At 36.4% G+C, this 26,086-nt stretch overlaps 2 protein-coding genes across 4 annotated transcripts in view; both read left to right on the top strand.

Annotated features, from left to right (window-relative positions):
* HBS1L (HBS1 like translational GTPase) overlaps window positions 1–24,228 on the top strand; it is a 50,526-nt gene extending 26,298 nt beyond the window's left edge. Inside the window, exons 5-18 of the mRNA XM_015813817.2 lie at window positions 5,257–5,365; window positions 7,837–8,096; window positions 8,212–8,377; window positions 9,702–9,819; window positions 10,192–10,338; window positions 11,018–11,092; window positions 13,157–13,274; window positions 13,393–13,461; window positions 15,712–15,816; window positions 17,025–17,115; window positions 19,553–19,661; window positions 21,072–21,172; window positions 21,785–21,929; window positions 23,204–24,228. Of these exons, the coding sequence (XP_015669303.1) occupies window positions 5,257–5,365; window positions 7,837–8,096; window positions 8,212–8,377; window positions 9,702–9,819; window positions 10,192–10,338; window positions 11,018–11,092; window positions 13,157–13,274; window positions 13,393–13,461; window positions 15,712–15,816; window positions 17,025–17,115; window positions 19,553–19,661; window positions 21,072–21,172; window positions 21,785–21,929; window positions 23,204–23,215 (1,625 nt within the window). The 3' untranslated portion in view covers window positions 23,216–24,228. The remainder of the gene's footprint in view (window positions 1–5,256; window positions 5,366–7,836; window positions 8,097–8,211; window positions 8,378–9,701; window positions 9,820–10,191; window positions 10,339–11,017; window positions 11,093–13,156; window positions 13,275–13,392; window positions 13,462–15,711; window positions 15,817–17,024; window positions 17,116–19,552; window positions 19,662–21,071; window positions 21,173–21,784; window positions 21,930–23,203) is intronic.
* Window positions 24,229–25,062: 834 nt separating this feature from the next.
* ALDH8A1 (aldehyde dehydrogenase 8 family member A1) overlaps window positions 25,063–26,086 on the top strand; it is a 33,905-nt gene continuing 32,881 nt past the window's right edge. For all 3 annotated transcript variants that reach the window (XM_015813879.1, XM_015813888.1, XM_015813871.1), the window contains exon 1: window positions 25,063–25,368. In XM_015813879.1, coding sequence (XP_015669365.1) covers window positions 25,231–25,368 — 138 coding nt within the window. In that variant the 5' untranslated portion in view covers window positions 25,063–25,230. The remainder of the gene's footprint in view (window positions 25,369–26,086) is intronic.

Here is a 26,086-nt window from a genome sequence, read left to right as displayed (position 1 = left end):
TTTTATTGATCTTGAGAAAAGTTTATCACTGGTGTTATGTTTGGTATCAGAAAGGATTATCAAGTTTCATATCCATAATATATTTGCCAAAATAGAAGTATTACCTTCTAGGTTTTGGTACCACTGAAAATATTTTTTTTATTTGAACATTTCAAACGCCTGGCTCATTTTTTCATTCCCAACTATAATAATGCATGCCCCCTCTGGATGGTATTTTATTAAATAGTTACTTTGCTATTTTATATTTCAGTAGGTGCAACTGATCATCTGTTTGTATTTGTACACTTCTAAGGTGTGTGTATTCTGAGTAAATTTTCCTTTGAACAGATTTGTCTAAACTATTTAACTACAGTACTCATTTTATGTGTAGAGAAGTCACATCCAGTATAATAGTATAAGATAAGTAGCATTTATTTATTAAAGCTTACTATCAAATACCTAAAATCTAATTTTACAATCTGAGATAAAATACTATACAGTTGTTATGTTAGAATTTTACAATTTACTTGTAAGATAATGAAACTTAAAACAATAGCACCATCCTCTGGTATCATAATGTTAGTTTTAGTGCCAGATAATATGTCATTTCTGGAAACACGAATAAATTGTAGTAAAAGTATCTGTTCGTTAGATCTTAAACTTTCAGTTTTACATACTCATAATGAATCAGATACTCAACAGAAATTCTGCTGAAGAACATCAATGTGGACTATATATGCTCTCAGTTTAGGTGCTGGAGAAATATTAGGTCTACCCAGTATTTTTAATTTATTATATATTTATGGTCACTAACCTGTACAGAGTATTCTAGAATATATTCTGTAATTGCTAAAGAAATAACATTACAGTCATTTAGCAAAATTTGGTGTGTAAGAAGACATCACAGACACTTGAGATTATTTTTGGAAGGTGAAATCTACGTATATACTGTGGAAGGGTACAGAACAAATACATTTAGTGCACAAGTAATTGCTTTTAAAAATACTTAAAGTGAACTTGAACTGAACCCATTTTACATAGTTAGTACAAAGCTTTAATTCTTAAGACATTTTGAAAATTCCTGTAATGTTGTCTTTCCCTAGGAATCTTTAAAGTGATGAACAGCTGATAACTTGGAGAATACTTAGCTGTATACTTTCTTGTCCATTTTTATTTGATTTTTGATTTTTTACTTGTTAATTTGATTAAAGTATACATTTAAGAAGAAAAATCTCATAAACTAGATCAGAAAACCCTTGATTTTAGCTATAGGCAAGAATAGAGCTGGTGAAGGATTCCACAAGACTGGAGGAAAGCATATTCCTTTCTTCAAAAAAAAAGAAGTAGGAGGACCCAGAAGAGCTGTTATCTTACATTTATTGAGCAAATTTCTGAACACATTATTAAACTAAATTATTATTTCCTGATGGTAAGAGCAGTTAACCAGTGAGCTCATATAAAATGTAAAGATATCCTCATGTCTGTTATCAGACCCAGAGGGCTTTTAGTCATTTTAGCTGTTAATTGCTGCCAGGTGATTGCCTGAATAGTTACTATAGAGTTGTAAATCTTTAGGGCACTGAACAGCTCATTTTAAACAAACAATATAGAACAGTATATGAGCTTTGTAAAGAAACAGTAATTGAAAGCAAACAGGGCTTTTACTTGGAAACCCCCTTTCTGTTTAGGAAATAACCTTTTTTCTAAATAACTCATTGTTCTTGCTTGGAAAGTTATTTAGAAATGATTTGCAAAGAGCTGAACATTTCTGAGCGGTTAGTATAATGCTGACTGAGTCTTTTCTAGTCAGACACATTGATTCTGAGCTCAGTTCACTGTTAGCAAACATCATTTAGAAGGGAGTATATGTAAATACTGTAGGTGGGAAGGATACCTCTTGTTGATGCATCTTGTTTAATGCTAAATCTTTTGTAGTTCTGAAATATGGTATCTAAATCAGCAGAGGTTAAATAGGAAAATGAAAAAAATGTGGATGGAAGATAAGATTTTTAAAACATTCTTAGAATTAGAATCATAGAATCACAGGGCTGGAAGGGACCTTGGAGGTTTTCTAGTCCAATCCCCTGCTCAAGGCAGGAGTCATTACACTATCCCAGACATATAGTTGTCCAATCTTTTCTTGAAAGTTTCCAGCGATGGAACACCCACAACTCATGGAGGCAAGCTATTCTATTGACTAATTGTTCTCACTGTCAGGAAATTCCTCATTTCCAGGCTGAATTGTCCTCTGACGAGCTTCTGCCCATTGCTTCTTGTCCTGCCCTCAGGTTCTATGGAGAATAAATTGACCCCTTCTTCCCTGGGAGAGCCCTTCAAGTATTGGAAGACAGCTATCATGTCACCCTCTAAGCCTTCTCTGTGTTAGACTAAACATACCTAGTTCTCTTAGCTGTTCATCGTACGATTTAGCCTGCAGACTCCTTATCATTTTTGTTGCTTTCCTCTGCAATCTTCTTAAGGCCTCAGCATCTTTTTTATATTGTGGTGACCAGAACTGGACATGGTATTCCCAGTATGGCCTTTCCAGTGCAGTATGATCACTTCCCATGATCTTCATTCTATCCCTCTGTTGATGCAGCCTAGGACTGTGCTGACTTTTTTTGGCAGCTGCAACATACTGCTGTCTCATACTTAAGTGGTGGTCCACCAGGACACTTAAATCCCTCTCATAGATACTTTTGTTCAACCACATACTGTCTATACTGTACCTGTCCATTGGATTTTTCCTGTGTGTATGCAGGACCCTATTTTCTCACCCTGAACTGTATTTTGTTGCACAGAGCCCATTGCCCAAGTCTGTTAAGATCCTTATGAATCTTGAGTCTACCTTCCAAAGTGTTACCAATTCCCCCTAGCTTGGGTCATCTGCAAGAGTGTCCCTTCAGTCCCCTCATCTAGGTCATTTATAAAGATGTTGAAGAACATTGAGCCCAAGGTAGAATCTTGAGGTACCTCATTGCAAGCTTCCCTCCACTTAGATGTAATTGTAATGGCAAACACAAATTGAATTAAGGAGATCCATATTCTGTTACTAAAATAAATTTCACAAATTTGTTTAATAAACATTTGTTTTGAACATTATTTGCCAAACCTCAGAATTTAGGGATTTGTTTTTTAAACTGGAAAAATATAGACTGAAATAATCTGAAAATTGTACAGAACTGCATTCCCATTCTGAGCTAACTATTTAACTTCAATATTTTCCTAGAAAAATTTGCTCATTTCCATAATAGAAATTGACTTGAAAAAACTAGATGGTTCTTCCCCTTATATTAATAATATCTATCATAATATATGCATTTCAAAAATTATAACCAAAAATAGAATACCGTATTTTCCGGCGTATAAGACGACTGGGCGTATAAGGCGACCCCCAACTTTTCCAGCTAAAATATAGAGTTTGAGTGAGAGAGAGGGGGGGGGAGAGAAAACTTGATGAGTAATATGCCAAACCACATGTGTAAAGGAATAAAATAGAATACCCGTATTTTCCGGCGTATAAGACGACTGGGCGTATAAGATGACCCCCGACTTTTGAGAAGATTTTCAGGGTTTAGAAAGTCGTCTTATATGCCGGAAAATATGGTAAATGTTAACATGATCAACAGTAGGGATGTAAGATTTGGTTTATTACAGAGGAAATCAGCAAAGCCAAAAGTCTGCAAAAAGAAATAATGTCTGCAAAGTAATATCTTATTTCTTTTATGTTGTGTGTGTATATGCTATATTTGCACATAGTATTAAACCAGGATTTATTTTATACATAGCTTATCAAAAGGGCCAAGTCAATCTAAAAACAAGCAAAGTAATTATAGCTTGTTTAGGTATTTTTGCTTTTTCTAACTTCTCTCATGATGGAGAAGAAACATGTGGCGCAAAGACCAGAAATAAGGCAGGATTCTGCATTCCAACAAAATGATAATTTGTGATTAAAATAAGCCACAATATAATTTAAGTGAGAAAGTGTTCTAAATTATAGTTTGTTGTCAAAACTAAATCATAACTTCTGTGACTTTTCACAGCACACTAATAAGCCACCAAAAGCCAATACAATATTAAGATGATTTAAAGAGGTATATACGATCTAAACAATCTAGAGAAGGCCTTTGGATAATCTATGGAAATAGATATTTATTTTGGACAATACTGAGTCAAATGGAGAAGCAAGACATTGCAATTATCTGAAAAATAATTTGGAATTGGAGATGAGAGGGATCTTTTTTAAGGGTACTTCAAAGTTTAATATACAACTTAACAAATTTTAAGTTAAAAATAAAAAATGGGATTTTTCTTCTGAAAACTGGGCATTTTGGGATATTTTTTTTAAAAAAAATGACAACATTTTTGATATCCAATTCCTGTTGATTGATCAGACCCTCCAAGCAAAATCTGTATAAGGAACTGATAGAAAGGGTTATAGAATAAGGAGAGAAGGAAAAAAGTCATTAGTGGAGATAAATTACATGATAATTGATTTCACCATTGCATGCCAAATTTCATGAGACCTGGTATTCTGTAGGTCTTTGTCAGATCTCAAATTAGAAAGCACGTATTCAGAATGTAATATATCAGACATGTCAAACACAAGGCCCGGGGGCCGGATGCAGCCCGCGACGTGGTTTTATGTGGCCTGCAAAGCCATCCTGGAAACAGTGAGGGAATGGCCCCTGCTGCCTTGGCCCCGGCCCAGGCTGCCAGGAGCCAATGTACAATTTTGTGGTGGCCATCTGTGCTGAAACACATTCAGTCTTAGCTCTACAAGGCCGTCTGGAAACAGCAAATGGCCCTTGCCTACTTCACATATCCGGCTTGATGGGCTCTGGGGGAGGGGTTTCGGCAGGCTCTTCCAGTGGACCATGCCTTGGCGCTTGCCCTGGTCCCACCCCCTTCTGCCAGAGACCCTCAGATCTGTCCCACTCCTGCCCAGGCCCCCACAGGCACCCTTGACACGAACGATGTAGAGCTGGCCATGCCCACCCAGTAGGCCACACTCCACCCATGCCCACCCAGTAGGCCGTGCCCATCCTGGCCACACCTACCCAGCCCCCCGAGGACAACCGCAATGCTGATGCGGCCCTCAATGAAATTGAGTTTGACACCCATGTTATATATCAACTTTAATGCTTCATATTTTCTTGTTCTAAAGTTTTAAGAAGCTATTTTGTATTATTTGTTGTCAATCTATTATACAGACCAATCTAGATATCTAGTCAGTTTCCTCTATTGTTATGGTTTTATTTTTTCTTATCCTGCTAGGAAAAGTGAAAGATTCTCAAGCTATCAAAACAGATTCTGACATTGTGCCAAAAGTTACCAAAATGACCGTGTCTGGAAAGAAGCAAACTACTGGCTTTGAAGTCCCAGGGTAAGCCCCTTACTCCCCTCAAAATACATTTCTGCTAGTTCTACCTTCAGAATAGTGAACCTTTATTGACTTTTGTTTTGTTCCGCTTTTTGGTAAAGATTTATTATTATATATGTCATTGCATATATAAATAGCATGGCTTCTTGTTTCACTTGTTTAAGCTTATATAAAAGGCATCTTGCATTTGTGATTTTAAAAAAAAAAAAAAACTTTCACTCTGCACAATGTAAGTAGAACAACAATGTCATTTTGAAATATCTTTCTGTAGATTGCCAGATTTTTCTGAGGTGAATTCAGATTAGAACGCTGTAAATTAAGTTCTTGGCCAGATAATTTCTGTGAAATGCAGTCAATCCAGGATAAAGAGGGAAGACATTTGGATCATTTTTCAGATGCCCGTGTACTATACCACATTGTATATGTGTTCTCTGTATGCCTTCCTACTGACTGATCTCTTGACTGATGGGCCAGTATCTGCTTTGCTACATCTTATTCGTTATGTTCTATTTTGTTGTAAAAATACAGTAACTATTCTATTTACATGCAGTACGTTATTTAAGAATTTGGTAGATAACTTATGCATTCTGAGTCTCAAGTGGTGGTGTGTTTACAAATGGAGAAAATGAATATTGTTCTTGGCATGAGAGAAGCATCTTGTGGCTTGAGGTTCAGCTGAACAGTTTCAGGCAAGGTTGTAGCGTAGTAGAAGAGAATCCTGGAACATTTTGGTTGTTCCAAATGTTAGTTAAAATGAACATGAAAGAATCTAATGGAATGAGTAGGGCAGGTCTGGTTCACCTCATCCCTTTCATCTCTTCTCTATACGGCCTGTGCATCTGTCTTTCTGATCTCCTTCCTTCCTTCCTTCCTTCCTTCCTTCCTTCCTTCCTTCCTTCCTTCCTTCCTTCCTTCCTTCCTTCCTTCCTTCCTTCCTTCCTTCCTTCCTTCCCTCCCTCCCTCCCTCCCTCCCTCTCTCTCTCCCTCTTTTAGTTTCATGCTGCCATTGTTTCTGCTCTACTTCTGTTCAACCACACCTTACTTAAATAACTGGGCTTAGGCTGGATATGGCCTATCCTGTTCTGCACATATCCAGTTTTTACTATCTGGATAATAAAATAGAGAGTTACATATTATGGTTAAATGTAACTTTAAATTAAAGGTCATCATAAGAGAAACACAAAATGTTTAGTGAAAAGGAAGTTCTAATTCATACACCAAGAAAAGTCTCCTTATACTCGATAACAGCAACTAGTATAGAAGGAAGGAAAACCAAGTGTATTTTAAAACTTAAAATATCAGACAGAGGCCTCACTGACAGAAAGAACTGGATAGAAACATTCATTTGTGCCAGAATGAAAAAAAAATGAAAATAAAGGAAAAAAGCTCCAGGGTTTCTTAATGTATCATATGCCATCAATTGCTAATTCCTACTATAGGTCTGAATATCATTGGGTTCCTGGTTCACAAAAGCAGCACCATTTCAAACACAAAGGTGAATGGAAGGGACATTTTCCCCTGCTGGAAACTTGCCTTCTATGTTGATTCCTTACATTCTTGGAAAAAATACAAAACTAAGTGAAACTTAGTTATTCTATAGGTATTTAAAATTCACATTCTTAAATCAGAACATATAACCAGACTAATTTAACACAGAGAATTTGTGCCACAGAAGTTAAGATGAAGAGATCCTGAATATGTTGTCTTGTTTCCTAAATTTAAAACATAGATTAAGGGACTTTAATAACAATGTAAGACAAAAGTAAAACCATTCCTAATGAAGCAGATTTTTAGCTTTGAAGCATGACATGAGTTTTTAATATTTCTACCTTTGTTTTGGCTTCAAAATCAGTATTTACAATAACGATAAGTGTGCTACCTTATAATTCCACTGTAGCGCACATTTTTTCCAAAGTGTTCCACCATATATACTGAAATAACCATACCTTGTTATTTCAAGTTTGAAACAATAGTACATTTTAGAATTGCCCCTTGCCACACCTTGGAATACAAGAAATGTCTGGTTGAGATGAACGAGAACTCCATGTGGGCTGTCCCCACAGGGCTTGTCCCTTCAGAAGCAGCTCTTTATAACTTGTTACAGCAACATAACTAATGCATTACAACGTCGTTTATCTTTCCTAAGACTGCATCTCAAGATGAGCAACTTAGTGGATAAATGGAGGAAGATGTTTGTCAAATTAATAACTTAGCAGGGTTATCTAAATCTTTTTTTGTAGCATAAAGGAAAAAACACCCACGTATTTCTGCATCTTATTCGAAGCTTAGTAATAAAGTAATATACTTTTTTGCCATAATCCCATAGAGAAGAACTTATACAATATTTATACAGTAGTTAAATCACTGTTGTTTTTTCTTCCATCTGAGATTGTAAATACATATATAGATAATTTTATTTTGATCTGTAGTCTTTTGAAATGTGTATTCTCATATTCATTCTCTGTTTTCTGTAGTGCAAATGTAGAAGAGAATGGACATAATACCTTTATGCCACAAAAAGGATTCTCTGCTGGAGATACCGTTGCAAATATGGGGATAGCTGAGATACTACCTAAACCAACTTTTCCCTCCCAGACCATTCAAGCATCAGAAGACTCATCAGTGGTACCAACTCCTGTGAAAAAATCTGGAAAATCCAAACAACAGTTAGATATAAAAGCTGAGTTGGAGAAGAGACAAGGAGGAAAACATTTGCTTAACCTTGTAGTAATAGGTATATTTATTTTGGTGCAAAAATGAAAAATATGCGTAGTTCCTTTTTTCAGTGACAGATGTAGAATGTCTTCTAAAACAAATTAATCCGTGATAATAATGTGTTTCTTTTTTAGGACATGTTGATGCAGGAAAAAGTACTTTAATGGGCCATTTGTTGTATCTTCTGGGTAATGTGAACAAGCGAACAATGCACAAATATGAGCAAGAATCAAAGAAAGCGGGAAAAGCATCATTTGCTTATGCATGGGTTTTAGATGAAACAGGGGAAGAGAGAGAAAGGTGAGAAAAACTACCCTTTTACATGAAAATTGGCTGTGGTAGCAGTGGTAACAGCAAAGTTGTTTTTGAGGTTTCTTTGTACTGTGTACTCAGAATATATATATAAAAGCATATATGATTAAACTTTGTCTAATTATGATATAAAGCTATGGTTTTTACAAGAAACCTAATATACATAATTTTAGGGTAGTATTTCTGCTTCCAGGAAATTTTATTTTACTGAGAGACCCCAGAGTAGATCCAAATACAATTAAGTGATATATTAGTTAAAACTCTCTTGTGTGGTAATAACTTGTTCATATAATGTAACATGTAGGCTAAAATGGCAGATCAGTGCATGTTTATTCATATCACAATTATAATTGGTTTTCTCATATCATATGCTCTTACCCCTAACCATGATCATTTATTGCACCAACTTTCCCAACTTAGCTAAATCATTTAATTTTGATTTTAAATACGATGGTTTGAATGCCCTCACTATCACTTCAGTAATATTTATATTTATTTACTCTTCTGCTTAACTCTCACATTCTGTGGGATATTTTTGACACTAGTTGATCAAGAAGATGTGAATATATGAAAGACTAGAAACCTCTTACGGACTTTTTGCTGAAAATGTAAAAAATGAACTGGAGATTTATAAATTAAAAAGGGTTGAACATGGGAAGAAGTGTATTAACATGTAAAATGTAGGCGAAATACTAAGATTTGAAATAGCGTTTTTATATTTTATTTCTTTTCTTTCTATATTACTTTTCATATATTTTATTATTTTTTCCTTTTAATCTTTATATCATTTCATCTTTTTATTTCTGTGAAAATATATAATAAAAATTATATATAGAAAAAGGAGATAGGACAGTGATGGCAAACCTTTTAGAGACCGAGTGCCCAAAAACTGCCCCCCCCGCTCTGCTTCCTGCCCCCCCGCAGGGCCACGCACCACCTCCATGGCCCACTGTAGATCGCCCAGGCAGCTCTGCAGCGCCACAGCAGCCATGCCCTCCGCCCACACCCCGCAGCATCATCTGCACGCTATGGGGCGCGAGGGCAGAGTCTTGTCCCTGCTGCCCAGCTACGTCCTTGGCTGTGCTGCTCTGTGCGGGCCGCGCCCAGGGGTGACTCTCCTCCAAGGGGGCTGCTGGGGAGGGGGCTGGGGGGGAGGTGGGGTTGGGGTGACAGCGCACGTGCCCACAGAGAGGGCTCTGAGTGCCGCCTCTGGCACGTGTGCCATAGGTTCGCCACCACTGAGATAGGCTATACAGATTAATTTTGAATATAATTATAAATTATCCATTATTTGCCTGTTCATTATTTGTAGGGGAGTGACGATGGATGTAGGTATGACCAAATTTGAGACAAAAACAAAAATTATTACACTAATGGATGCTCCTGGCCATAAAGACTTCATTCCAAATATGATCACAGGAGCTGCCCAGGTAAAGCCTTTCCTAGTATCCTTTGTCATACATAAAGCACTTATAGATTGAATTGTAGTAATCACAGGCAGTTTGCTTTCCCCATATTATATATATTACATCATGGTTGCAAATTTTATTGTGACAATGGGAATAAATTATTCTTAAAATATTATTACTTTACTGGGGATAGTGTAAAATGTTATTTTTGCACGTTATAATTCTATCAACAGAATGAGAAATGTTGTGGTGTTCCACTTGAAGTGATTTAAGTAAGCCTATCTTTATGATAAGGCAACAATACGAAAAATGTAAAAGCATTTTAGATGTATCTAGACTTTGTATGATTAACCTATGCCCAAGAAATACAGCTAATCAAGTGGTTTTCCTTAGGCTGATGTGGCTGTATTAGTGGTGGATGCCAGCAGAGGGGAATTTGAAGCTGGTTTTGAGACTGGTGGACAGACACGAGAACATGGTCTTTTAGTTCGATCGTTGGGAGTAACACAGCTAGCAGTTGCAGTCAATAAAATGGATCAGGTATTGCCTTGAATTTTTCCCCCCAAAAAAACTTCTTTTATCAATATAGATTTGTTTTATAAATACGCATGAAGAGAACATAGAGAGAGGAAGAGAAAGGTTTTAGATAATATTCACTTTGCAGTTAATCTCTAGTATCTTTTTAAAAATGATACCTAAAGCCTAAAATAGAAGAAAATGGTGTAAGTAGGATATATTAATAAAGTATTTGCTTGCATTTCCTGTTAAATGATAGATTAGCCACACTGATACTAGCTTGTTAATTTCTTCAGTGTGCTTAGTTTTTTTGCTTCGTTATACTATTATTAATCTAATACTTTAAAATTAAGAAATAAATGTTAATGCTTAAATTTTGTTATGAAACATTGCTTGATATAGTTAACCTCCTAGAATAATCATTCTATGTTGTTATATAGTTGCAATTAATATCATTCCTTAAGAAATGTTAAGTCTACGTCACCTGCGTTTTTAATTTAGCTGGCAGTTAAATACATTTTAAAATGTAGCACATCACATTTTCTACTACATTGCCATCTTAATTGGATAAAGAAAAGCAGCAAGGGAGAGGTTCTTAATGACAGTGATATTTCTTGGTTGATAAAAGATAATTTTCATTTGTACTGGAGTAATGTCCAAATACATTCCTGTTCCTCAGTAAAGTATTATGTTTATATTATAGGTCAATTGGCAACAGGAACGATTTCAGGAAATTGTTAATAAACTCGGACAATTCCTTAAGCAAGCCGGTTTTAAGGTAAACAAAAGGTTATAAAATAAAATAAAAAATAAAAGCTTTCAGTAAAACATGGAGTACAAAAAATAAAAATGTAAACACGTGCAATATCATGTTAAGAATTCTTAGCTGACAGTTAAAAACTTGATTAAAAAGAGCCACTTTGGTCTAATGGTTAAGGCACCAGGCTAGAAATGAGGAGACTATGAGTTCTAATTCTGCCTTAGGCATGAAAGCCAACTGGGTGACTTTGGGCCACTCATTCTCTCCCAGCCCAAACCACTTCATAGGGTTGTTGTTGTGAGGAAAATAGAAGGAGGAAAGTGTGTTCACTGCCTTGAATTATTTGTAAAAATAATAAAGGCGGGATACAGACAGACAGACAGACAGATAAAGAAAGAGAGAGAAAGAAAGAAAGAAAGGAAAGAAAGAAAGAAAGAAAGAAAGAAAGAAAGAAAGAAAGAAAGAAAGAAAGAAAGAAAGAAAGAAAGAAAGAAAGAAAGAAAGAAAGAAAGAAAGACTGACTGACTGACTAAGGGGGTTCTTCATGGGAGAAATGTTCCCTTAGATAGCCAGGTCTAATTCATCAGGGCTTTAAAGGTCAATACTTGCACCTTAGATTGTGTCTGATAAGCAAGTGGAGGAATCACAATCCTAGTATTTTGTGGTGAGTAGCAGTAGCTGCCACATTTTGTATGATTTGAAACATGTATCCCTTTCAAGGGTGCAAAATGTCGTGTAGTCAAAATGGGATATATAGCCAAGGCATGGATTGGATAACCAAATAAGGAATGATTGTAGTTGCTTCCCTGGCTATAATTGTTAAAAATTACTTCTCACCATAGCAAGCACTTGGGAATTTAATGACTGCTGAGGATTTAATTAATGAAATAATTAATATACCCACCCATCTCACCTATGTGACTAGGCAGAGTTCAATAAAGCAACCAGATAAAACAATGGTAGAACAAGAATATAATACAACAGTTAAACATTTAAAACTGTTTAAAACCCAGATATATAAGGCTGTTGAAGAATGGATCAGCATCCTAAATATAGTACATGTGACTTGTGGGCTCGCTAATTCCTGAGATCCCCAAATTAGTTGAAACAATCAGGGTTTGAGGTATTTCCTAAATGCCAAGACGGTTGGTGCTAATCACACCTGAGGGAGAATGATGGTCCACTGGATCAAGGAACACTCCCAAACACTGCCTTTGCTAGAGGGAATATAAACTCATCCAAAGTAGACTTAACGGCACTATTTACCAAGAGTGCTACTGTATTATTTGGATTTAATTTAATCTCATTTTTTGCCTTCTAGCCTCTAAACTAAGTTAGAGAATTTGAAGAGTATAAATTACTTCATTGGGGTTGGATAGCAAGGAGCAGTAGAAATAGATGTCACTACCGTATCAACCTCCCAGTTGATTTGTGTAGATATTGAACAATTGATGGGGCAAGATGGAGTCTGTGGGACACTGTGGGACAACAAAGGATTGGTATTCCCAAATCACCTTCTGGTCATGTCCCAGTATGAAACGCCAGAGCAACTACAAATCAATGCCTTCAAAATCAGCTGCCTCCAGACAGTTGTAAAAGGTATAATGATTGAGGGTACTGAAAGTTGCCATGATGCTTTTGAGAACTGGGTGGACTTTATTCCTCCAATTTATTTCCCAGCATTATGATTATAATCTATGGTGACTGCATGATCCAAGGAAAAGTTGCATCTGCTTTCTAAAATTGCCCCAGATCACCTTTCAGAAATTGAATCAGTCAGGACAAAAATGCCTTTGGTACAAGAACAAGAACAAGGGTCATATTCTGTAACTTTAACAGAATATGACCCTATCAACAGTGCAAGGGACAGTGATTTGAATGATTTCTACAGCTCTATTGCTTTTTAAAATGGTCTTAGTTGTCTCTGAATTTGAAACTATATCAGTTAACTTTAATATATGAGGTTTTAACAACTCTCATGAAAAAGCAATTATTCTTAATTTGAATTTCAGATGCTTGTATTTAATAACACAGATTTAATTATTAATTTTACATTGCAAATTGAATATTTAATTCAACCAGGAATCAGATGTAGCTTACATCCCTACCAGTGGACTTGGCGGTGAAAATCTTGTCACAAAAAGTCAAACAAGTGAATTGGCAAAATGGTACACAGGAAAATGTCTGCTGGAACAAATTGGTAAGTATATACATCTTTGAAGATTTGAAAACTGCTGCAAACACAGTACCAATAAACCATATTACACTCCGAGTAAAATATATGTCTGTTAACACAATATATATTGATTTATTTATAGATTCTTTCAAGCCACCTCAAAGATCAGTTGATAAACCATTCAGATTATGTGTATCAGATGTTTTTAAAGGTATGTAGTAAAGTCTTCCCAAATGGATTTACAAAAGAGGTTTGTTAAAGTTTGGATAAATCTTATGAGGGGGGGCAAAAGAGAATGAAAAAACAAGTTCTGCATTACTCGGATGGACTAAAATTAAAATTGTTAGAAGTAAAAGGAAGGAATATAAAGTTGGTTTGTTTGATCCAGGTTAAAAGAGATACGTTGTTCCTTCCTTCCTTCCTTCCTTCCTTCCTTCCTTCCTTCCTTCCTTCCTTCCTTCCTTCCTTCCTTCCTTCCTCCCTTCTTTCTAATTTTTACTAATGCAATAATAATCTTTAATAAAAATATTTTTAGAAGTCTCTCCAAAATTTTTTGTAAACGTCTGAAAGTAGTATTTTACAAAAAGCATGTTAGAAAGTGCTTCTCTTTAAATCATTTAAGCAACAACATTCTTTGCAAGATTTGTGCAGCTACTTCAAAATCTGTCCCTGATTATCTGTTCATGGAAGCGCAAAATGTTCCCTGGAATGTTCTATTCATACAGAGATATATTTTGCACATACCTAGAGACATCTGGAGATAACTTTCAAATCAGCTGTCAGGCTTTACAAAGAACAAAATTTTTCTAATTCTTGACTGATCATTTAGCCAGGAGGCATGCAACCTAGCTCTCTTTATAAAACTTAAGTTTCTCTTTTTGTACAGCTAATCCCTAAAACCTTCTAAGAACAATAAGTGGCTAGAGGATTCAGAGCTTATTTTGGTGTTTGTGATAGCAGCACAAAATTATTTACACAGCATAAGAGCACCATGTGCACCTATTTGCAATTTTTGGTAACGATACTACAAAGTACTCTTTTTGTGTATGAGAGAGTTGTACAAAGAAAAGAGCAGATGAACTAAAATGCATTCCTGTCTTACTCCTCTTCTTGCTACTGTTGAAAGTCTAGGTCAGTGTTTCTCAACCTTGACAATTTTAAGGCATGTGGACTTCAACTCCCAGAATTCCACAGCCAGCAATGCTGGCTGTGGAATTCTGGGAGTTGAAGTCCACATGCCTTAAAATTGTCAAGGTTGAGAAACACTGGTCTAGGTGGCCTTCAAAGGAAGATTCATGGGAAGCTAATTATAGCACCTTGCTTGTAAGGTGACAAGAGCACATTCTAAAATCTCATTCTATTTTATATACAATGTTTAGTGCTTATAAGTATAAAACAATTTTCTGTATGGTACTCCTATGGGGAAAAAAACCCTTTTCCTCAAACCATTTCACTATGCATAGAAAACAAACACACGTAAATGTAATTTGGATCTTTTTGTCTTAATTCAGCAAGATTAATTTAGGTAGTCTCTGGGTAATGATGGCAGTTGGGTCCAGAATTTCTGTTGCCAAACGGTGCGATTCCAAAGTGCAGCATCGCATGACCGCATCACTTAGCAACAGCAATTCCAGCAATCCTCGCTGCTGTTGTAACCTGAGGACTCTGGATAATTTAAGTGAGGCATTCCCGTTAACTTTGTGTGTGGGAAACCAGCAGGAAAGTCATAATCAAGAACTGGGTATCAAGCGTCCGGTTGATGATCATGTGACTGCAGGGAGCTGTGATGGCAGGAACTCTGAGAAATGGTCATAAGTGCCGTTTGTTCAACACCATCGTAACTTTGAATGGTTGCTAAACAAATGATCATCACCCAAGAAGTGCTTCTATGTATATGCTAAACCAAACGTGACGAAATGAATAAATCTGTGAGTAGGCTGGAAGCAGAAATTCCCAGGATAATTCCAGCAGAGTAACTTTATTTTAAAAAGGTTTACAATGTGTCAAATTGTGTATGAATTGTTATTTACTGTCTGAAAGTAATTAATTTAGGTGTATGTGTGCGTATTGGGGACCAAAAGCATATTTCAAATAGCTAATTTTTATTATTATTATTATTATTATTATTATTATTATTATTATTATTATTATTATTATTTTATTTTTTATTATTGAAAGTTTGAGATAAAACAAAACAGAACAGAACAACCTACAATGGACTTCACCCCCTTCAGACCCAGTAAACCTAAATTGAGATAATGGAAGGAGGAGAGGGAGAGAAACACGGTCAGAACACGGGGAAAAGATTTCTGTAATCAGTGTTTAGTTTTCATTGTAAAGCAAATCTGATTAATTTTGCAGTTCTGTTCTTTTGAAAACTCGATCTTTACTAGCCTGAGTTGAAATCAATAGTGTTACTTTATCTTCAGTTAATTTTCTCAAACAAATGTCTTTGTTCCAGATCAAGGATCAGGATTCTGCGTGACAGGTAAAATTGAAGCAGGATACGTCCAAGTTGGGGAACGACTCCTTGTCATGCCTCCCAATGAAACTTGCACTGTGAAAGGTACAGTATATGAATTGAAGGGGGTTTTTTTTTCTCTTGGACTACACAATAAACAGTTTCAGAAATTGGTAACAAAAATTATCAAAAGCAAAATCGTACGGATAACCCTCGACTTACGACTACAATTGGGACTCAAATTTCTGTCACTAAGCGATGTGGTCGTAAAGGAAGACATCATGTGACCACATGACTTAAGTAACAGCAGTCCCAGTTGCCATCATTAACAGAGAACTGAAGGTCGTTAAGCGAATATGCACCCCAAGCCAAGCCATCCTGGGCGTGGTCCCTCCAGTCCTGCACTTGGAGACCTGCTGCCCTGGCTGATAGAGAGAGGGAGGGAGAGAGAGGGAGGGAGAGAGAGAGAGAGGGAAAAAAAATAAATATTTTTCTGGTTATATGTAGTTAAGGTATATATTATGCTGCTACTCATTCGTTTGTTTTGTTTTCATGTTCTTTTTTCCTCTCTGAGATAGGTTTTGCATTTGTATTATCATAAACACGGTATACTTAATGTTTCTTAAGATTATAAGATCCTATCCTAATTCTTGGACAGAAATGTTTTGGATAGGAATGTTTAAATGGTACACATGATACTAGAATGAAACATAACATGTTATAAGAGGAAATCAGAGGTTTGTGTAGAGTTAGATCTGCGTGATTTTTGGTATCTACACTAAATATCCAAAGTTTATTCAGAAAGAGAGAGAAAAGGATCTAAAGATTTCTATAAGAGATTTCATATTTGCATTTGATTATCTGTATATATCACAGAAACTCTTCAATCATTCTTTCAAATAATGTAGGGGTTTTTTAGAATACAGTTTTGTGGCCTGCATTATGCACATGTATATGTGAAATGACATACAGAAATGTTTTCACTTATTTGTGGAAAAATGAAAGCAGATAACTCAGTCTAAAACTCAGGTTAAAAAGCTGTGGACTTGTTGTATACCTCTGTGCTGTGTGACACCCATAAAAGCCTAGTGCTGGGACTTGCAGAAAACCATGAATAAGCAAAATATTTATAGATAATAGAGGTACCTGAAAATAAAATGTTTCTCTGATTTTAGTCAACAGGCTTTCCTATCACTTCATTCATACTGAAAACTGAGGAATAGCAGTTGATGCAGCAGAGTTGCAGAAACAGTTCTTTGTAGCTGTTAAACCAAAGTAGTTCACTATTTAGTACTGGTTTTACTCATTTCTAGGAATTGCTCTACATGAGCAGCCAGTGGATTGGGCTGCAGCTGGAGATCACGTTAGTCTCACTTTGACTGGCATGGATATCATCAAAATCAAGTGAGTGCATAATAGTGTTTGACTAAGCAAACCGTTTATGTTTAACATAACCTCTTATAACCGTTGTGTCTGATAATAAATGGTTTAACAGATGCAGAAGAAGCATGTGGGAAGCTTACATGCATCTTTCTACCCATGATGGTGCAGATTCACTAACTCACGCAAAATGCACTTTGAACTTGGTAGTGTTCTTCATCCTAATTAGATTTTGGCAGTTGTTTGACTAAAAAAAACAAATGAAGAGATACTTCACAATTTCTTATAGTATTCATCTTAATCTGTAGGCAACAGTATATAAAGTACTCAAAAATACTTAAGTAAAACTGGTGTTTAAATTCCTTGCTGCTGAAAAACAGTAAATTTAAAATTACAGGCAGACTTAATTTGCTAAGGAACAGAAACACGACACTGCTACCAACTGAAATAAATATGAGAACTGGGCATATCCATGATGAGTTGTTTCATTGCAGCAGAGTTTTGAGGAAAACACTCCCTCAGGTGCTTTGTGATGCAGCATAGCCACCTTGCTTCTAAGAAATAGAGAACAAGCTGTGAAGGACCCACTACATTTTGGCAAGCTTTTGTAGAAGAGGTACTGCTCACTCTTTCAAAACATTTGACAGGTGCAGGAACTGATATCCTACTCTGCCTCCCCCAGATTCTTGCCAAAAAGTTTGGGAGACTGGTGTGGAGGAGGTGAGCTGCTTTGACAAGTGATGGGGGGGGGGGGAAATGTGCTGCGCTCCATATCTGGCATATCTTGGCTTGTCCCAAGCTGTGGTAAACCGTAATAGGGAATATGTTTCTTTGCCTGCCATACCCTCTATTCTGGATCTTGAACTGAATTGCCTTCCAATTCAGACCCAGATAGATAACGCAACAAAATGGATTTAAACAAATCTTTAATCCGAGAATCCTTAACAGAAACTTACATTCCTGAAGATGCGTCCAGTAGTGAACATTTGTCCATTATGTCAGTAAAATCAATAATTCCTCCATATTCACTTTTGCCTGATTACATTCGATATCCATGCGTGCTGCATGGTTGGTTTGCACAAAGACAATTAAACACGAGCTGGCACGTAGCCAGGATATCCTGTGATGAACTTTAGTGGCTCCTCCTACAGACTTGTTAACAATGGGATTCACTGAATAGCTAAAACTACATTACCCATAAGCCATCCCTTAAGGAGACAGCGCTTAACCCAATAAATGCCAAACATTCTAACATGCAGATCTATCTAACTGATGGGTCCAGAACACCCTGTCCTCATGTCATGCTGTCAGTATGCACGTGGACCCTTTTCTAACTATAGTATGAACCTGGAAGGAAAGAGTCAGGGGCTTTAAGACAGGGGTCTTCAAGCTTGGCTCTTTTATGACTTGTGGACTTCAAGTCCAAGAATTCCTCAGCCAGTCTGCCTGGCTTAGGAATTCTGGGAGTTGAAGTCCACAAGTCATAAAAGGGCCAAGTTTGAAGACTCCTGCTTTAAGATAATGCAGAATGCTTAGTTGAAGTAAATGACATTGCTGCTTTGCTTCAAGAAAGATTCTCATTGTTTCTGCAGTTGGAATCTCTTCATCAAAGTTAAATCTATAGTTTAAAGGGTTTAATAGTGATTTTGCATTCTAGTATAGGCAATATGGTTTGTAATCCATTTTTATAAGTAAAACACATTTTGCACAACTGCACATATTCATTCTTTCTCTTGGTTAATGCATGTTTTCTGAAATAATTATGAACTTAAGGGCACCCTTTGGTTCAGTGTGGTAGATTTCAGAGGAAAGTAGCTGCCACATCAGTGATGTGATCATGTGACCTCCTTAGACTGATAATAGCATTGCGTCAGGGCACCACCACCACCACCCAAATACGGGTAGTCCTTGTTTATTGACTGCCTCATTTAGCAAATATTCAAAATTACAATACTTTGTTGCAGTTGTGATTTTCTGTTTAGTGACCATGGCACTTAGCAGCAGAGTTGCATGTCCCAATTGTGATCATCAGGCAAGAACAACCTGTAAAGTGTAATTACAGAGGCAAAGGAATCTAAACAAGAATACATTCTTGCCCCACAATTATTTAATTTATATATTAATCACGTGACTGACAATTTTCCTATGGCAAAATTTCATCCTCCCTTTCTTGCTCAATTGTCCTATTCCCATTCTTCTGTATATTGATAATATGGCCATTCTCTCTGTAACACATATGCTGATGTTTTAAAACTTAGTTATTTTATTGCTTTAGGGAGCACTTTGAAATTAATTATTCTAAAGCAAATGTTAATATTGACAGAGGGCAGTAGGAAGGGAAGATTCTTCCAATCTTGTTTTTTGTCATGGCCCATAAACCTGGGCTAGCTGATTTATGTTATGGCATGTCATGGTATCATTATCAGTATATATTTCATATGTTGTCTGTTGTCTCTTGCAGTGTTGGTTGTATATTTTGCTGTCCCAAGGAGCCAATTAAAACCTGCACACGCTTCAGAGCTCGTGTTCTTATCTTTAATATTGAAATACCCATCACCAAAGGATTTCCTGTGAGTGTAGCATTTTTTAGGGATTTCATTTATATTTTAAGTATTATTTTCCTGAGATTTTTCAAACGGACTCAACGGTGCTGAAAGAATTTTACATGCTGATGTTTTCTTGCCATTCTGAGCGCAAAGTACGGAGATTATAGCAGTCTAGGAGAAGATGGCTATATAGGTAGTCCTCAGCTTACAGCAGCAGTTGTAACCGGATTTTCCATCATTAAGTGATGCAGTCATAAAACACAATCACTTAGCAACAGCAAGCCCTGGAGACCTGGTTACTGTCACTAACCAAATTTTATCGTTGTTAGGTGAGACAACTTTCTGCCAGCTTCCCACAACCAAATTAATGGGGAAACGAGCAGGAAGTTGCAAGTTCCAGGTAGTTTGCGATCAGGCTGGCAGGCAGTAAGTGGTTGCTACCAGTGGTGGGGGCGGGCAGGAGGGGGTATTTGAAGTTATGAGGGAGGCTTGGGGAGGTTTTGTGTGAGGGAGGCATAATGAGAGTGAGAGAGGGAGGGGAATAGGTGTGAGGATGAGAGTGAGGTGCAACGAGGCTTAGGAGGATGTGGAGGCACAGCAAGGCAGGTGGGAAGGCATCAGGGAGAATGTGCGAAGGATGTACAAAGATGCAAGGGGATGCATACAAGTGTGAGGGAGGTGAAGGAGGGTTCAAGAATGTGCCCAAGGGTATGAAGGAGATTTGAGGGTCAGGAAGGGGGTGTGAGAGGTAGGATGAGGCTTGGGAAGAGTACACAAAGGGGCATAGGTGTGTGTGCGAGGCACAGTGAGGCTCGGAGGTACACATGGGTATATGAATAGTGGGGAAGCCCTGGCGAGGCTCAGGGTGTTTGTGCAGAGATGCACAAGTGAATGATGTGACATGAGTCTTGAAGGGCTGAGGGAGGATGGATGGATCGGGAGATTTACCTCAGTGACTTGCTAGTTTCCTCAATGACTTTCAGAGGAAGCTAGCAGAAAAAGTCACGAATGACGACCGCGTGATGGCAGGGTGCTGCAGCTGGTCATAAATGCAAGCTTGCTGCCAAGCACCCAGAAGGCAATCATGTGACTGAAGGTGTGCTGGGATTGCCAGAACTCTTAAGGACCTGGTCATAACCATCATTTGTTCAGTGCCATCTTAACTGTATTCGCTGATGGAATGGTTGTAAGTTGAGGACTACCTGTATTACAATAATTCAGAGGAATTTCAGAGTACTGATAATTGAGAAAATAGGGAAGCATAATTTTATATTGTACAATAAAATAAAAATGTAGAATGATCAGGATTAAGGCAAAATCTCCTCATGTCTTTTTATTTTGTATTCAAGAACTTTTTTTTTTCAGGAAAAGCTGTATTTTGTCAATTGTTGACAATGGTTAAAGAATGTGAATTAAAATGCAATTTTATTTTAGGTGCTCTTATATTTTCAAACTGTAAGTGAGCCTGCTACTATTAGAAAATTATTGAGTGTGCTTCATAAGAGTACTGGTGAAGTTGCCAAGAAAAAACCTAAGTAAGTATGTTAAGGTAATTTGTTACTGTACAAATATCAATGTCATTAATATAGTTTAAAATCTTTTGAAAATTGAAATTATGAATTAATTAAAACTGGTAGAAATTGAATGTAAAACCAGTAACCATGCTGTATGTTAAATAATTACTGTTACATTAATGCCTACAGAGTATTTTATTTGTATTGATAAGTGTAATGCTAAAGTATAAGGTATATTGGCAGACTGCCTTTTCTGAATTATTGAAAGGGTGTGGCTATACAAGTAAATTATAAATAGTACATTGTCACAGACTCTGATTTCAAAGTGAGACATGATTTGATAAGATTTAGAGATGGTATATTATGATTATGCTTTGGCTGCTTCTAGCTTATGTATTCCTTGGTGTGTAGATTTCTGGGAAAAATATGCTTGAAATGAGAAAGAATCATAAAAATATCACCAGATTTTGCAGTTCCTAGCTATTTCAGAGAGGGAAATGATAATTCTTTGCAGGTGAAAACGATACTAAATCTTCCGTTCTGTATATCTGAAAACACAAGCATATGGAATCGGATGGCCTTTCACAGTAATATAATTCTAATAAATACTAACAAGTTTCCCTTTCCTTGTAGGTGTCTGACAAAAGGGCAGAATGCTTTAATAGAACTACAGACCCAAAGGCCTATTGCTTTGGAGCTTTATAAAGACTTTAAAGAACTTGGAAGATTTATGTTGCGCTATGGAGGATCCACTATAGCAGCAGGAGTAGTTGTGGAGGTACAACGTTTTTGTGAATGCTTTTATAAATGCTAATTATGAAATCATGGTCTCTGTCTCTTGTTAACCATTTTTTTTAAAAAAATAAACATATGTACACTATTAACATTTGAGTAACCCAGATCTGACAATGTTAATATAGTTAGTGTGAGGACATGTTGTTAAACATTTTTAATTAAATATACATTTCTTTTTAATAAAATATAAACACTATAGAAATAATAACATTGTAGTTCCCAAAATTTATCTAGTAAAGATAAAGAAGAGAGGTACTCTTCTGTTTTGTCATCTTCCTTTTTTCTCAAGCCTGATATTTCCCTAAGCTGGTTTATAAGTAGGGATTGGTTACCTAGCATTGCATCTGCTTTTTGCAAGATTTTAATCTGTAGATTAGATTGGATCAATCCACCTCCCTTTAGCTATGTATCTGTTTGCAAAATTGGGTTGTCTCTCTCAGGATGCAGAGGCGTGATTAGATATATTTTGTGCTTCACTGTCTCTATTTTTAAATTTATTTTAATGTAAGTATATATGGCTCTTAATTTGAATCAGGACCATTTTATGCAGAAAGAGGAATGTAAACCCTCTCCCTAGAAAAATGCATGCAATGGGTATACACTCCTGATCTAGATCTTTCTTTGAACTTCTTCTTGTGCCATATCCATTATCGGACGTTGGCGATCATGTTGGCGATCCTGTTTTTATCAGCAGCCGCACGAAAAAGTGCTGCTGAGTTTTGTCCAAACCAGTCCCTTAGATTTTGAAGCCACGATGTTCTTCTGCCTGGACCTCGTTTGCCTTCAATCTTTCCCTGGAGGATTAAATGGAGTATGCCGTATTTTTCTGGGTATCGCATCACATGTCCGAAATATTCTAATTTTCGTTTTTTAATTGTTTTGATGATTTCTCTTGGCTTTCCCAGGTGGCTTATCACCTCCTCATTTCTTTGAACTTACCCAAGGAAAATATACCCTGTGATCTGATTATCATTTTGGACTGGGGCCTAGATTTTACGCATGTCTATATGTGCATTGATATTTAATTTTAAAATATTGAACTTTGATTGATAGGCTTGGTGAGACAAAACTGGAATCCAAAAGTCTAATATTGCATTTCTGCATATGCCTGAACAGCTGTAAGGACCAGTGTCCCCTCTGCACTTAATACAACATTGCAGATTAACACTGCAAGCTTGTATATTTTTTTGGGGGAAAAAATCTCTTCTCAAAGTATAATAGAGGGTTTTTTAAAATGATATTTCTGTTTTATTTTAGATTAAGGAGTGATAGTGTGCCAGGACATCTGCAATCCAGCCAAATGAAATCATACGCTCAAATATACTTCTCCGAGGAATCCATTTGTATCTGTTGAAGGAACAAAGACAATTATGTATTGGCAATTATGTATTGGGTACTCTGCAAACATTTCAAGGCCATTGTTGCTGTAGAACAATTTGCCAGCAAGGAAATACTCATTGCACTTTCTAACTGCACAAGTTTCAGCATATTCCCAAACTAAAATGTCATCCCATCAATAATTCAAAAACTGATTGGAATAATGTATTAAAAGGTGGTGATTCATCATGGGGAAAAAAGTTACTTCCAGCCTTAAAGTTTGTTTACAATATATAGGGAGAGCTGATTCTTTGCTGCATGGTATTTTATAAATTACACATCAACTGAGCTAAAATATTCGAAGTTTTATACAACTATGTTTTCAAAGAATCCTGTTTCCTTCTGTTTCAGAAAACATTATGTAACGCTGCACCTACAACCTAATTTCTTTCCATCCTAACTTTATTTAAAAAATTAAGTAGATATAGCTTGTCCAATAATGATTAATTTTATTTTTTAAATTGTAGAAGTATAATAAAGTAGTCATCTGAGCATAATAATTTTGGCTTTTTACATGGTCTTTTATAAATTAAAATCCTGACAAAAAGAGTTGGTTCTGATGGAACAAAACATACCCTCTACATGAGTTCTGTAATCGTTGTATTTAAATATAAAGCTGCTATTGCAACTCGCCAAACCCATGTCAAAACAAATAACTTTATAAAGTATAATTTTATATGAGTATCGGAATTGAATGAAGTATGTAGTCCTTCTGCATAAAAATATATTAACTGTTACTTAAAGCTTTCTTCATTTCAGTAATATGTGTATGTACAGTACATCTGTGAGTACATATGAGGGAGGGAGAAAACAGGAATAATGAATAAATATTGGAAATTGGAAATCATACTACATGTACTATAATCAGCGGTTCTAAATACAGTATATGTCTGCCTTGAACTAGATTGCTATTGACACCTCATTTTTTTTCCACACCTCATTGATAAATGGCATTTTTCCCCCTAGAAATGCTTGGAAGGAATTAAAAAACAACAACAATCTAATCCAATTCCCCCTGGGTACAGTATAGTTTTACCCACTCTGCATCATGTGTTACAGTACAATAAGCAAACATACTAAAACGGAAATAAATACTCAAAATTACTGCCAGCGTTAAGGTTGAAGTAGAATCCCCCCCAGAACACTCATAAATATGATGATGAATCCAAAGTGATTATAATGCCTTGGTAAGGCCACATTTGGAATACTGCATCCAGTTTTGGTCACCACGATGTAAAAAAGATGTTGAGACTAGAATAGAGAGAAGAGCAAGAAAGATGATTAGGAGACTGGAGGCTAAAACATTTGAGAAACGGTTGCTGGAATTGGGTGTGTCTAGTTTAATGAAGAGAAGGACGAGGGGGGACATGATAGCAGTCTTCCAATATCTCAGGGGCTGCCACAAAGAAGAGGGAGTCAAGCTATTTTCCAAAGCGCCTGAAGACAGGACAAGAAGCAGCGGATGGAAACTAATCAAAGACAGAAGCAACCTAGAACTAAGGAGAAACTTCCTGATAAAAATTAACCAGTGGAACAACCTGCCTCCAGAAGCGGTGAATGCTCCAACACTGGAAGTTTTTAAGAAGAGACTGGACAGCCATTTGTCCGAAATGGTATAGGGTTTCCTGCCTGAGCAGGGGGTTGGACTAGATGACCTCCAAGGTCCCTTCCAACTTTATTATTATTATAATGCCATTTTTATAAAGCATATAAACTTTATTGATGAAATTGTTTCTGGGATGTGTATAATTATAGTTCATTTGGCTTAGGCTGTGGATGCATGTCATTTTTTGATCCAGCCAAGGAATTATTGCCAAAAGAGGAGGAGTTGAAGCTGGCAAATAAAGAAGTATGCTCTGTAAATCACAAACTTAGTTAACAGTGCTTGGACAGTGCAAACAGTTGCAATGTCCACCTCTCAGGCTCACTTGATTTTGGAGAATTATATCGGTGGCCAGTTTGTACCATGTTCCTCATATCTAGATTCTTATGACCCATCTATTGGCCAAGTATATTGCAAAGTACCAGATAGCGGCAGGGAAGAGGTGAGTTCCTACAGAAATTTATATTCAACCTTTTCATGCTTTTGTGGAGTTGTAAAAAAAAATATATATGCATGAATTGTTTGTAATAATTGTGAACATAATAGTCCTCAAATATTGGCTAGTTTTAATATTATATTGAATTACATTTTTGCCTGTATTTCAGTATAATAGCACAGGGTTGTGTCAGCAGCTATAGCTCCAGATCAGCAGTTCAAAGTTCAACACTATTTCCTTTGAAGTGTCTAATATGTGCCGGAATGGGAATTGTGTCAAACGTCAAGGCAAAATGAAAAGAAAAAAATATTCATAGCTTTCCTTATTGGCTGCTTACTTCTTTTAAAAGGCCCAATCAAAATAATAATTGTATGATCTAATGACTGAGGTTGGAAATATAATATTACTATTCTACCCTTTTACAACTTTAACTTTGACCTTTAGCATTCAGTTCCAGTCAATCAAATGTTTGCTTAAGGATACGTAACTAGTGGTTGAAGTATAACTAGCAGTTTTTTCTAAACTTACACTGTGGAGCTTTGCTCTCTTATAACTTATTTTTGTAGGTAAACAAAATGGATTGTATATTAGATAACAGAAAAAAAATGTTTCGAGAATGATCTTGATATAGTGGTCAGCAGGACAAGAAAGCAGGAAGTTTGATTTTAGGCTTCTTGTAGTATCCAGTATGTTTCACCCTCAGCACTATATTTAAACTTTGAAT

The sequence above is a fragment of the Protobothrops mucrosquamatus genome, unplaced genomic scaffold (assembly GCF_001527695.2).
Source record: "Protobothrops mucrosquamatus isolate PMUCROS unplaced genomic scaffold, P.Mucros_1.0 scaffold_75, whole genome shotgun sequence".
NCBI lineage: Eukaryota > Metazoa > Chordata > Lepidosauria > Squamata > Viperidae > Protobothrops > Protobothrops mucrosquamatus.
The sequence above is the reverse complement of the archived record's forward strand: the minus strand, read 5'-3'. Positions and strand labels throughout refer to the sequence as shown.